Source organism: Pelobates fuscus, chromosome 1 (genome assembly GCF_036172605.1).
Source record: "Pelobates fuscus isolate aPelFus1 chromosome 1, aPelFus1.pri, whole genome shotgun sequence".
In the NCBI taxonomy this organism is placed as follows: domain Eukaryota; kingdom Metazoa; phylum Chordata; class Amphibia; order Anura; family Pelobatidae; genus Pelobates; species Pelobates fuscus.
In genome coordinates this window covers 21,209,871-21,222,526 of record NC_086317.1, presented here as the reverse complement: position 1 = coordinate 21,222,526, position 12,656 = coordinate 21,209,871, and the positions used below count along the sequence as shown (strand labels likewise).

Here is a 12,656-nt window from a genome sequence, read left to right as displayed (position 1 = left end):
GGCGAAGAAAATAATTTAACCTCTCCCAGTACAGCGCAGTCTGAATCGTTTGAGGATTATGGTACAATCAGCATACGCTCGGTGTCTTGTGACGGTGCGCTCTTGGCAAACCCTTCCTCTGTCCCAGGCAGCATGCCACATATACAATGCTCTAGGGGCAGGACAAGGGAAGGAGCAGGGAGGGTCTAACAGCTAAAGGGGCTTGCATTTTCCTTCAGCTGAAATCAGATGATGGAAAGTAGCTGGTTGCTACCAGGAAGGAAAAGCATGAAAGAGCAGAGATCTTTTAAATCCTAAACGAGAAACCCAGACATAATGAAAGGCAGCAGGTAAGTGGATTCTGGAATTCAAGCTGTTAAAAAAATAATACACAAGCACAACATTTAGTTTGAAGACGTGTTTAGCAGCTGATCCAGTATTGGTATGTTATGATAACTGTGTCTGCTACATACAGACACAGTAACGTATACAGTATCGGAGTATTGCAGTCTGCACTGATACTTGTTCTTTTAATTGGACTAAGAGTACTTTTTAAACAGTTTTTTGAAGAGTGTTCTCTGTTCTTCGGGTCAGAAACAAAAAGTAAAAAAACAAACAAACTCAACAGCAACAACAAAATCCCCAATGTAATATAATAATATTAATATGTATCGTTAGCCCCATAATACAGTTAGACTACATGTTGCAACACTGTTATTTTACCATCTGTATTATTTTATTTATATAGCGCCAGCAAATTCCGTAGCACTATATTATTAGTGTGAATTTTAGCTACTTCAGTGACTGAGTGAGTGTGTGGTGTGTGTGTGTGTGTGTGCGTGCATGCGTGTGCGTGCACCACTTTAGGGTGCAGAAGGGTTGCTCCCCTGGGGTTCAGTGATAGAGGAACGGTGAATGGCTGCCTTCTTACCCCTCCATGGCTCTCTGTGCTGGGAGCAATTGATGTGTAACCATGTCGAAGCCATTAGGATTGGAACTACCATAAATGGGGTACTTTGCAAGCACCTGGATAAATATAATATATAAGCATTGTGTTATGCCGAAATACACCGTTTTAAAATAAATTTGTCTGGAAATCGGCATTCACACATATACCATCTATTTATTTGTCCTTCCAGCTGTGTTACAACATTTCATTCTGTCCTTTCAGGCACATTGTATCTGACTCAGATAACAGACAAACAGACAATCAGTTATTGATGCTTCCTATTTCTGCAAACCAGGAATAAAAAAAAAATATCTGTTTGTGTATGTGTGTGTGCGTAGTTCTGGGAGTGCTCTTTGCATTTTATGCAGGAGTTTAGCACCCGGGCAAGGAATTATATTGCAGAGCGGTTGAGTGCCTTGCGCATGTTTATATATATATACATATGATACACAACACACAATACACAAGATCCAGCGCACTCACTTATCCACTAAACAGCAACTTCAATGTTGAAAGGTTTTATTTTATTTTTGAAAAACACCTAATCTAGGCAAAAATAATGGGGGCTTAGTTACATTATATGATCATACAATGCAATATATATATGTTTTTGTGTTGGTTTTGTGTATTGTGTCTGCTGGCGATGTGTCATATGATAACTTTTTTTTTTATTGGGTAGCTAAAATTATAGATCAGGGTGGTGCAGTAGACATTGCTTACCTAGATTTCAGTAAGGCTTTTGACACTGTTGCACATAAAAGGCTTATCAATAAACTGCAATCTTTAAGTTTGGATTCCAATAATGTTGAGTGGGTGAGGCAGTGGTTGAGTGACAGGCAAAAGAGGGTTGTAGTCAATGGAGTATATTCGAAGCTTGGGCTTGTCACCAGTGGGGTAACTCAGGGATCTGTACTTGGACCCATTCTCTGTAATATTTTTATTAGTGATATTGCAGAAGGTCTTGATGGTAAGGTATGTCTTTTTGCTGATGATACTAAGACATGTAACAGGGTTGATGTTCCAGGAGGGATAAGCCAAATGGCTAATGATTTAGGTAAACTAGAAAAATTTTATGTGGATAAGTGCAAGATAATGCATCTTGGACGTAAAAACCCAAGGGCAGAGTACAGAATATTCGACAGAGTCCTAACCTCAACATCTGAGGAAAGGGATTTAGGGGTGATTATTTCTGATGACTTAAAGGTAGGCAGACAATGTAATAGAGCAGCAGGAAATGCTAGCAGAATGCTTGGTTGTATAGGGAGAGGTATTAGCAGTAGAAAGAGGGAAGTGCTCATGCCATTGTACAGAACACTGGTGAGACCTCACTTGGAGTACTGTACGCAGTACTGGAGACCATATCTTCAGAAGGATATTGATACCTTAGAGAGAGTTCAGAGAAGGGCTATTAAACTGGTTCATGGATTGCAGGATAAAACTTACCAGGAAAGGTTAAAGGATCTTAACATGTATAGCTTGGAGGAAAGACGAGACAGGGGGGATATGATAGAAACATTTAAATACATAAAGGGAATCAACACCGTAAAGGAGGAGACTATATTTAAAAGAAGAAAACTACCACAACAAGAGGACATAGCCTTAAATTAGAGAGGCAAAAGTTTAAAATAATATCAGGAAGTATTGCTTTACTGAGAGAGTAGTGGGTGCATGGAATAGCCTTCCAGCTGAAGTGGTAGAGGTTAACACAGTAAAGGAGTTTAAGCATGCGTGGGATAGGCATAAGGCTATCCTAACTATAAGGTAAGGACAGAGACTAATGAAAGTATTTAGAAAATTGGGCAGACTAGATGGGCCGAATGGTTCTTATCTGCTGTCACATTCTATGTTTCTATGTTTCTAACTGTGTACTGGCTGTGTGTAATGTGTATTGTGTGAGTGCTAATGTGTGTAAGTGTGGTGTATGCCAGTCCTGCTTACCTTTCTGCAATGAGGGAGTGTAAGATCCCTGGTGGTTTATGTATTGGGTGTTGGGTGATAGGAATTTCCTATCCATGTGTATATAATGTCTCTTTAATTATTATTTCATGGTTTTCCTGAAAAACAGTAAAAAAAAAAAAAATGTTTTTATTTATTTTCTGTCTTTTTTGGGACCAAAAAAAATTTCTTCCATTGATGAAAAATACATTTTTACTCACTGTTGTTCAGGAATACCACAAAATAATAATTTAAAAAAGTACATTTACATTTACTGGCTTATGTGTAATCCCATTTTAGAAAGGACGCAGTGAAGGGTTAATGCACAGGTTTTCCAAACAGTTGATGCACTCTGCCAATCCTCAGTAATTGTTTTAATATTTGGCTGCAATGCAATTTCAAGTCATACCAATTTGTAATAACATTTTTATTGGCAACGGATCCAGGTGTCAATGTTGACAAGCAATGTCGTCTACTAAAAAAAAAAAAAAAAATGGTTTGGGTCAATATAGAAAAATAACCATCTTCACTTTTCCAACAAGACCGCTGTGTATAACCATGTTTTTTTATTCTTATATAAACTTGTCAAATATGACAAGGAACAGAAGCACTTGATCTTGTGTATTCTTATACGAAATTGTTTGCATGGACCGGATCAACATTTACCTTCTCTCAAAGCTTTGTGGATTATTAATCATTGGCTATCTGCCAGCTGAATGCTGGCTCAACTGGTTTTAAAACGGTACCGTCTTGTGTTGTTTTCCTTTGGTTTTCCCCTCATACAATATTTGAATTACATAATGAATACTGTGGCATTTTATTTGGCTGAAATATGGCACAGGTTAATAGAAAACTACCTTGTCTAAGTTTTTTGGGCAGAATCTTGCAGTGAGCACAACCATTCAGTTGTGTTCCCCGGTTTCCAGGAGTGCAATATGTAGCACGCTATGAGAGTCAACTCCAGCTAATCTTTGTGTTTTTATGTCTTTGGTTAATGCATACTAATTGAGAGAAAAAAAACAACCCCTCTCCCCCTCTCCCCCCCTTCTCCATGCTCAACTAAACTTGGCAGCCATTTATAAAACCATCCCCACACGCATTTATAAATCCATATTCGCATGCCAGATGAGGCACAGAGAAATACACAGTGGATTGTGGGAAACAAGGAATCCATCCTGTCCCTTATATAGCTTAGTTTCTCAACCTGTGGTACATGAGTGTCTGTCAGTGAGTGTGTGTGTCTGTAAGTGTGTGTCAAACTAGTAATAGTGTGTCCCCTGAGTGTGTGTGTCAGCTTCCTCTACGTGTAAATATGTGTCAGTGTCAACTGTGTGTAAATGTGTGTGTCAGTGTGTTCTCTGTGTAACTATGTGTCAGTGTTCTCTGTGTGTAACTGTATGTCAGTGTTATTATTTTATTATTTATATATCAGATTCCGTAGCGCTGTACAATAGGTGGACTAACAGACATTGAAATTGTAACCAGACAACTGGACGTACAGGAACAGAGTAGTGGAGGGCCCTGCTCACTGAGCTAACATTCTAGAGGGAGTGGCGTATAGTGACACAGAGGGTTAAAGTAGTGTTCTCTGTGTGTAAGGTGTGCGTCAGTGTTCTTTCTGTGTGTATCTATTATATGTGTGTTATATTTTCATTTTGTGACTTTTATACTTCAGATTATTAGTTCGTACAGTTCTCCTTATATATGCACTAGTTACACTGTCATATTTATTTTAAAAATATATTCTCAAAACAAAAATACAGTGTAGCGCTTATTTACAGTTAACAGAGTGACACAAGGATACCTCCAAAGAAGCGTCTTTACATCGGTAGAAACACTTTTCTCTTTAAATAGGCTTGTTCTTTTCCATGGGAGTAACTTAAAAAACAGCTTCTATATATTTCATTTGGAATGTAAATTAACAGAAATTACTTTTTTAGGGCAGCGGTACTTGGGATTTTCTTTGGACCTGCAGGGGTTATTCTTTGTAAAAGGTTGAGAAACACTGAGTTATAGAGCACAAAGGGAATGATTGTGACAGTCCATATTTTAGGGTCCTGTCCTGCCGTCCTGGGTTTGTTCCCTCTTAGCCCACTGTCCCCAAAAGGTGTAGCACAAGCACATTATTAGACACACCTGCTTTACACTAAAGGTACTAGGACACACAAACAGTGCAGTCATCTAGGGCTAGGCCATTCTCAGTGGCATGCGTTCGCCTGGCTGAACTGCAAGATTTTCAGGTTGTCCTGCCCCCATTATAGGTGAGTCCACCCCCTTTAGATTTTGCCAGTGATAGGATCTGTGTCACTGGGCTTTCCCCTTTTTGTTGCCCACCACCCCCTTCAATGCTTCTCACTGGCTTCCTGATTCACAGGATGCTGATGTTGGGGGCTACATGTATCTGTATCCTATCCAGGGGAGGGCTGGCAGCCTTAGGCCTGGGGGGCAAAACCAGTCAAGTGGCCCATTGCACCATCAAATCAGTTCACCATCCATGCCCACCTTTTCCTGGTGTTATAACGGATATTGATGTTATGCTAATACCCGCTCCTTCACGGCTCTGACTTTCAATGTTGTCAGAGCGCAGGCTGAGAATCTCTGAGCCTGTGCTCTGACTCACTAACTGAGCGCCAGAACCACGAGGGAGAGGATATAATCTGACTGCACCTACTGCTGTTGCGCACCAGTGGACCACCAGCGAATCGTTTAAATTGAATATGCTGGTGTCCCCAACTTGTGAGCTGTGTTGGCCGCCGGTCGCCTCTGTTGTCATGGCGCCCTGCGTGACCGCACAGCGTGCACACCCCAACGGCTGGCCCTGCTGACACACACTGATGTTACTACTTAGACATCCCTCAATATTAATACAGACATCAGAGTAAACACCAATAAACTATATGATCTGCCATATGAACTAATGCCAGTGCTGCACACAGTGTGTGTTTACATTAAAAAGCCTGCAGGGACCGGCTATAGACACCAGAACCACTTCATTAAGCTGAAGTGGTTCTGGGGACTATAGTGTCCCTTTAATGTGAGGTAAATTATAGATTAGTGTCACTAATAATATACTAGATTGCCTACTTACAACCAGATGGGGATGATGATGCCCTGCAGTTTGGCTCCACTGGTCTGGTGTAGAACAGGATCTCTGGAGGCTGTTTGTAAATGTGATCACAAAATTCAAAGTTCTAGTAGAATGGGAAGCAGATCAATTTTTTTGGGCCCCTTACGCAGCTCAAGGTCTGGGCCCCAGGGCCTGATGGTGAGTATGCCCATAAGGCCCACTACATGTTCCACCCATGAGTTCGCTCACAGGGAGTGGAGTGTGTAGGGGATGTGTTATGTGTTATTGTAGAGGATCTAATGTGTGTGCTTATGGTATGTAGTGTATAGGGATACCAGTTTGTGTAGGTGATGCAGTGTATTTGTTTGTAGTGGAAGCAGTGTGTGTTTGTGTATAAGGGATGTATTGTGTGTTTCTGGTTGTGTGTAAAGGATGCATTGTGTGAATCTGTGTTTGTATGCATAAGGGATGCAGGGTGTGTGTCTGTAAGTGTGTGTAAGAAATGCATTGTGTTTCTGTGTATATGTAAGAGAAGTAGTGTATGTGTTTGCATGTGTGTCTAAGGGTTTGCATTGTGTGTTTCTGTGTATGTGTGCAAAGGATGCATTGTCTTTGTGTGTAATGGATGCATTGTACGTTTCTGTGTGTGTAGGGATGCATTGTGTGTGTGTGTGTGTGCGCAGTGGCGTACATACCAGGGTTGCAGGGGTCGCGGCTGCGACTGGGTATGTACGCAATGGGCCAGCCTCTTCTCCTGGGGGGCCCAGGAGCCGGCCACCTCCGGGCCCCCCGAGGCTGGCCCTGCTTACACCCGGCGGGCAGTCAGGCTGGCCGGTGCGCAAGGGAGCACTCTCCCCTGAGTGCTTCCTCTTCAGCTCCCTTGCGCACCGCAATGATACTGGAGCCGGAAGATGACGTCATCTTCCGGCGCCGGTATCAGTACGCGGCGCGCGAGGGAGCTGAAGAGGAAGCACTCAGGGGAGAGTGCTCCCTCGCGCACCGGCCAGCCTGACTGCCCGCCGGGTGACCGGCCCCCCAAGAGCCCAGCAGCACCTCTGGACCCACCCAGGGAATCCCCTCAGCACTCCAAAAGGTAAGGAGGCTGGGGGGATTAAATAAAAAAAAAATGTGTTAGTTTTACTGTGAGTGTTAGTGTTACTGTGAGTGTTAGTGTGTGTGTTAGTGTTAGTGTGTGTGTTAGTGTTACTGTGTGTGTTAGTGTTACTGTGTGTGTTAGTGTTACTGTGTGTGTGTTAGTGTTACTGTGTGTGTTAGTGTGTGTGTTAGGGTTAGTGTGTGTGTTAGTGTTACTGTGAGTGTTAGTGTTACTGTGAGTGTTAGAGTTACTGTGAGTGTTAGTGTTAGTGTGTGTGTTAGTGTTAGTGTGTGTGTTAGTGTTACTGTGTGTGTTAGTGTTACTGTGAGTGTTAGTGTGTGTGTTAGTGTTACTGTGTGTGTTAGTGTTACTGTGTGTGTTAGTGTTACTGTGAGTGTTAGTGTGTGTGTTAGTGTTACTGTGTGTGTTAGTGTTACTGTGAGTGTTAGTGTGTGCGTGTTAGTGTTAGTGTGTGTGTTAGTGTTACTGTGAGTGTTAGTGTGTGTGTTAGTGTTACTGTGGACTGTGGACCCACCCAGGGAATCCCCTCAGCACTCCAAAAGGTAAGGAGGCTGGGGGGATTAAATTTTAAAAAAATGTGTTAGTTTTACTGTGAGTGTTAGTGTTACTGTGAGTGTTAGTGTTACTGTGAGTGTTAGTGTTACTGTGAGTGTTAGTGTGTGTGTTAGTGTTAGTGTGTGTGTTAGTGTTACTGTGAGTGTTAGTGTTACTGTGTGTGTTAGTGTTACTGTGTGTGTTAGTGTTACTGTGAGTGTTAGTGTGTGTGTTAGGGTTAGTGTGTGTGTTAGGGTTAGTGTGTGTGTTAGTGTTACTGTGAGTGTTAGTGTTAGTGTTAGTGTGTGTGTTAGTGTTACTGTGTGTGTTAGTGTTACTGTGAGTGTTAGTGTGTGTGTGTTGTGTTACTGTGTGTGTTAGTGTTAGTGTGTGTGTTAGTGTTACTGTGTGTGTTAGTGTTACTGTGAGTGTTAGTGTGTGTGTGTTAGTGTGTGTGTTAGTGTTACTGTGAGTGTTAGTGTGTGTGTTAGTGTTACTGTGAGTGTTAGTGTTACTGTGAGTGTTAGTGTTACTGTGAGTGTTAGTGTGTGTGTTAGTGTTACTGTGAGTGTTAGTGTGTTAGTGTTACTGTGAGTGTCAGTGAGTGTGTCACTGTGTGTGTCTGTTACTGAGTGTGTTTGTGTTAGTGAGTCTGTTTGATGTCTGTTAGTGAGTGTGTGTTTGTCAGTGAGAGTGTATGTTTTGTAAGTGAGTGTGTATGTATGTCTGTCGCTGAGTGTGTCTCTGTCAGTAAATGTGTGTGTCTGTTAGCTAGTGTGTATGCGTCTGTTCGTGAGAGTGTGTGTGTCTTCAGCACTTACCTTTCTCCAGCGCCGGACTCCCTTGGCGCTGGGTATCCCTCCGCCGCTCAGCTCCGAATGCGCATGCACGGCAAGAACCGTGCGCGCATTCAACTCAATGCTTTCCTATGGACGTTCAGTGTCTTAGAATCGCGGAAGCTCCTCTAGCGGCTGTCAGTGAGACGCTTGCGTGGTCGCTGCCGTGAAGCCGGTCTGTTGGGGATTCCCTGCCCTCGAAGGCGGTTGCCGTTTTTGGCGGGTGCTGGACGCTGTTAGGTGCCGTTTTGTAATCTGCGGCCCTTTCTTGCCTCCTGTCTCTGGTCTGTCGCTTGGGGGTCCCGGTTGGGATTTGCTGCTCTTGCCACCAGCTTCGTCCAGAAGTCCCCTAGTATAGCATCGAGTTTTACCTCTAGGCTGTCCTGGGCCTCCGGTCTGCATTGCGTGTTTAATAGCCTTGTGTGGCTATGGCAGGGGAGTACGTCCGCCATCTTGTGTGTCGAGTTTCTTTTCGCAGTTTCACTGTGTGAGTTGTCCGGGCCCATCCACTCCATAGGCATTGGAGTGTGGACCGGGATATCCCTCCCGGGCCAGAGGGGGGGGGGGGGGAACGGGATTCTATGTGGTCTCTCCAGGGGAAGAGACAGGGGACGGGAGATCGGCCACTTCTCCCGCCCGACGTCCCCTGTAGGCCGCAACTGCTCTGTCTGGTTTTTGGTGGCCGGCATCCCGGTTTTCCGGACCGGAGCGCTCCAGCCGTCGTCTGTGGTAATTAAGTCCTTTTGTGGGTCAAGTTGTGAGCGGCAGGAGTCTCGCTTCGATGCTTGGTCAGGTTTTTGCTCGGGAGCTCCTGCTAGTTGCGACTATCCACCATGCTGGTCAGGCCCCGCCCCTCGAAAGGTGAGTTTTTAATGATTTTTTGAAAGAGTGGAGACTGGGTGAGCGTCTAACAGAAAAGGGAAGGGAGTTCCAAAGGAACGTGCAGCCCTAGAAAAGTCTTGAAGGCGAGCATCAGAGGTGGGAGTACGAACACAGGATAGATGCAGGTCTAGATGGTGCATATTTGTGTATTAGGGAGGATAGATAGATAGATGGGGGTAGCATTATGTAGAGATTTGAAAACAAGAACCAGAATGTTATATCTTACAGGACATCAATGCAGGGATTGACAGAGGGGTGGGAGGTGCGGTAGGACAGGAAGATGAGCTTCACCGCCACATTCATTATTGACTGCAATGGGGTGAGTTGGGAGCACGTAAGACCACTGAGAAGCGGAATGCAGTAGTCAAGACGAGAAAGGACAGTGGCATGGAGCAGCACCTCAGCCGCATCTAGGGTTTTTAGATGGAAGCAGCAGGATTTGGCGATCGACTGGACATGAGGGGTGAAGGAGAGGTTGGAATCAAAGAGAACACATAGGCAGCGAGCCTGCGTGGTGGAACTGATGGTAGCACCATTAACGTGGAGGGAGACAGACACGGGTTATGATTGTTATGTTTTGAAAATGTTATGATTGAAGTATGCAACACGTGACACATATCATGTCACATATGGTGTAACTAAGTCCCCATGATTATTTTCTAAGATACATGATTTTAAGTAGCCTTATAAAATCAAACTGTGTATGTTTTGTGAGTGCACTGTCCCTTATCTATATTTTGTATTATTTTGGGATCTATCTCTATTTAGAAATGCATGTGACGGTGTGCCCCCAGTTCCCTTTTTATTTCCATGTCACATGTGTCGCCAGCGATTTTACTATCATTGAGTATGTAAAACACCACAACTCTGGTGTCACGATCTCTTGCTACGTGACGCCTGTGATGTCATGATTTGGTGCCTGGTAGTTTCTATGCATTCCAGGAACATGTGCAGCAAGGTGACAGGTGTTCCAGTGACACCAGTTCTCCTGGTGTTGCCAAGCATGGTAATACTTGTTTTCTGGCACCTTTTAGATTTTCCTGTTTAATCTTGTTATAATCTTTTGATTAAACTGGAATTAAGTGATTACATGCATGCGCGACTATGGAGTGTGGCAAAAAGGAGGCTGGTGACATAGAACACTCTGGTTCCAGTTACCTTCCTTTCTTGATTTAGTCTTCCAGATTCCAATTACTTACTGATCAGAGATTGCTGTACAGCTCTGTTATACACTCAGACACATTACTGGGAGTATTATTGCTGTGGAGCTCTGTTATACACTCAGACACATTACTGGGAGTACAGTTGCTGTGGAGCTCTGTTATACACTCAGACGCATTACTGGGAGTATTATTGCTGTGGAGCTCTGTTATACACTCAGACACATTACTGGGAGTATTATTGCTGTGGAGCTCTGTAATACACTCAGACACATTACTGGGAGTATTATTGCTGTGGAGCTCTGTTATACACTCAGACACATTACTGGGAGTATTATTACTGTGGAGCTCTGTTATACACTCAGACACATTACTGGGAGTATTATTGCTGTGGAGCTCTGTTATACACTCAGACACATTACTGGGAGTATTATTGCTGTGGAGCTCTGTTATACACTCAGACACATTACTGGGAGTATTATTGCTGTGGAGCTCTGTTATACACTCAGACACATTACTGGGAGTATTATTGCTGTGGAGCTCTGTTATACACTCAGACACATTACTGGGAGTATTATTGCTGTGGAGCTCTGTTATACACTCAGACACATTACTGGGAGTATTATTGCTGTGGAGCTCTATTATACACTCAGACACACTAACAATATGGAGCTCCTAGAAAAGAGGGACATTGAGATAAAAAAAAAGTAACATAAAGGGTTTGGGGGCAAAAATAGGGACTCTTGGGAGATATGCCTATGACATGGAGTATTTAAACTATGTTTGTACTCAATACATGCAGCAAACATTTTAGTTGGAAGTTTCAGATTGTACACTTGTGTTTCTGTTTCTTGCCAACATGAACACCTCAAATAGGTAAATGCCTAATAAATGAACACATATTAAGTCATTACTACACTGTAAAGTGCTAATTTGAGCATCACAGAATAATTCCTGTCTGTGGAAAATCACTTGTGTAACCTAGGGTAGTCACTGATCTAATTTGGGCTTTTTAATAATGTTTTCGACAGGTATCTATTATAGGCCACATTTTATAAAACTGGTTTATTCAGTAGCTTTGAAACCATTGGGAAATAACCCTTTACTCATTTTTTTGTTTTCAAGGTCCGCTTTCCACGACGTGCTATGCGTGACACTCCGGGCCTGATGGATCGCCCTTGGAGGGGAGTTTTAGTTGTGTGGACGCTGTGATGCTTTGAAATACACGTTGCTGTTGTACTATTCTCTCCCGTTCCTGCAGCGTTACACTGCAGCAATTTCCCGAGTCACCTGAACTGTAAACTACGGGTCTAGCAATGGGACTCAACAATACCCTTGGATTCCTGGTCTGCAGGTTACGAATTTTACTCTTAATGATATTGATCATAATTATTGTAGCGTGGACCACCATGTATCTCTTCGAAAGCACTCGTTACACCTCCAGGCACAAAATCAAAGCAGGCACTTTTTGGAGGGTGGCAGTTCATGAGGAGAAAAAGGAGGACAAGTCTAAAACTGCTATGGAAGACACAACAAAGGGGTTGGATGTAAAAACCTGTCCCCAGCTATCCACTAATCTGAGTAAGTATATCTTTGTTGTTTGTGTTTGCTTTCCCTTATCATGCTCCTGATAATATGTTCTGAGGGAATTTTCATCCCTGTTAACTAATAGTCCGCTATCTTAAAGCACATGTTCAGCTTCTTAGAGAATAAGCTGAGATGGTGTATTGTATTTGCTTATTTTTCTATTTATCTTTATACATTATACCCTGGCTACTTTAAGGTCCAGTAATATGTTCTTTTATATTTTTCCAATTTCTGATCTAAGACTAGTGAGTTGGGTAGTGTATCCATGTGGAGATGTAAAATAAACAAGGCTATATCTCACCAGAGAGGAGATGACTTTCATTTTGAATTATGGTTAGGGCTAATTGGGGGACTAAAGAGTGTTCCTTTAATGATGATCGCTTTAACCCCTTCATGACCACGGACGTACAGGGTACATCAGACAAAAAACGGTTGTTAACGACCGCTAATGTACCTTGTACGTCCGCGGCACATTTAAGACCGCTCTAAGGGAATTTCAAGATTCCGATGCTCTGCCTGTCTGCTGAGTCTGAGGGCCACGATAATAAAATAAATAAAAATGTAAAACATATATTAGTAAATACCTTCCCACCCCCCCAGAACCTCGGAC

At 43.0% G+C, this 12,656-nt stretch overlaps 1 protein-coding gene across 1 annotated transcript in view; it reads left to right on the top strand.

Moving 5' to 3' along the window:
• The first annotated feature begins 220 nt into the window (after positions 1-220).
• LOC134602019 (beta-1,4-galactosyltransferase 4-like) overlaps positions 221-12,656 on the top strand; it is a 49,756-nt gene continuing 37,320 nt past the window's right edge. Inside the window, exons 1-2 of the mRNA XM_063446524.1 lie at positions 221-329; positions 11,585-12,040. Of these exons, the coding sequence (XP_063302594.1) occupies positions 11,776-12,040 (265 nt within the window). The 5' untranslated portion in view covers positions 221-329; positions 11,585-11,775. The remainder of the gene's footprint in view (positions 330-11,584; positions 12,041-12,656) is intronic.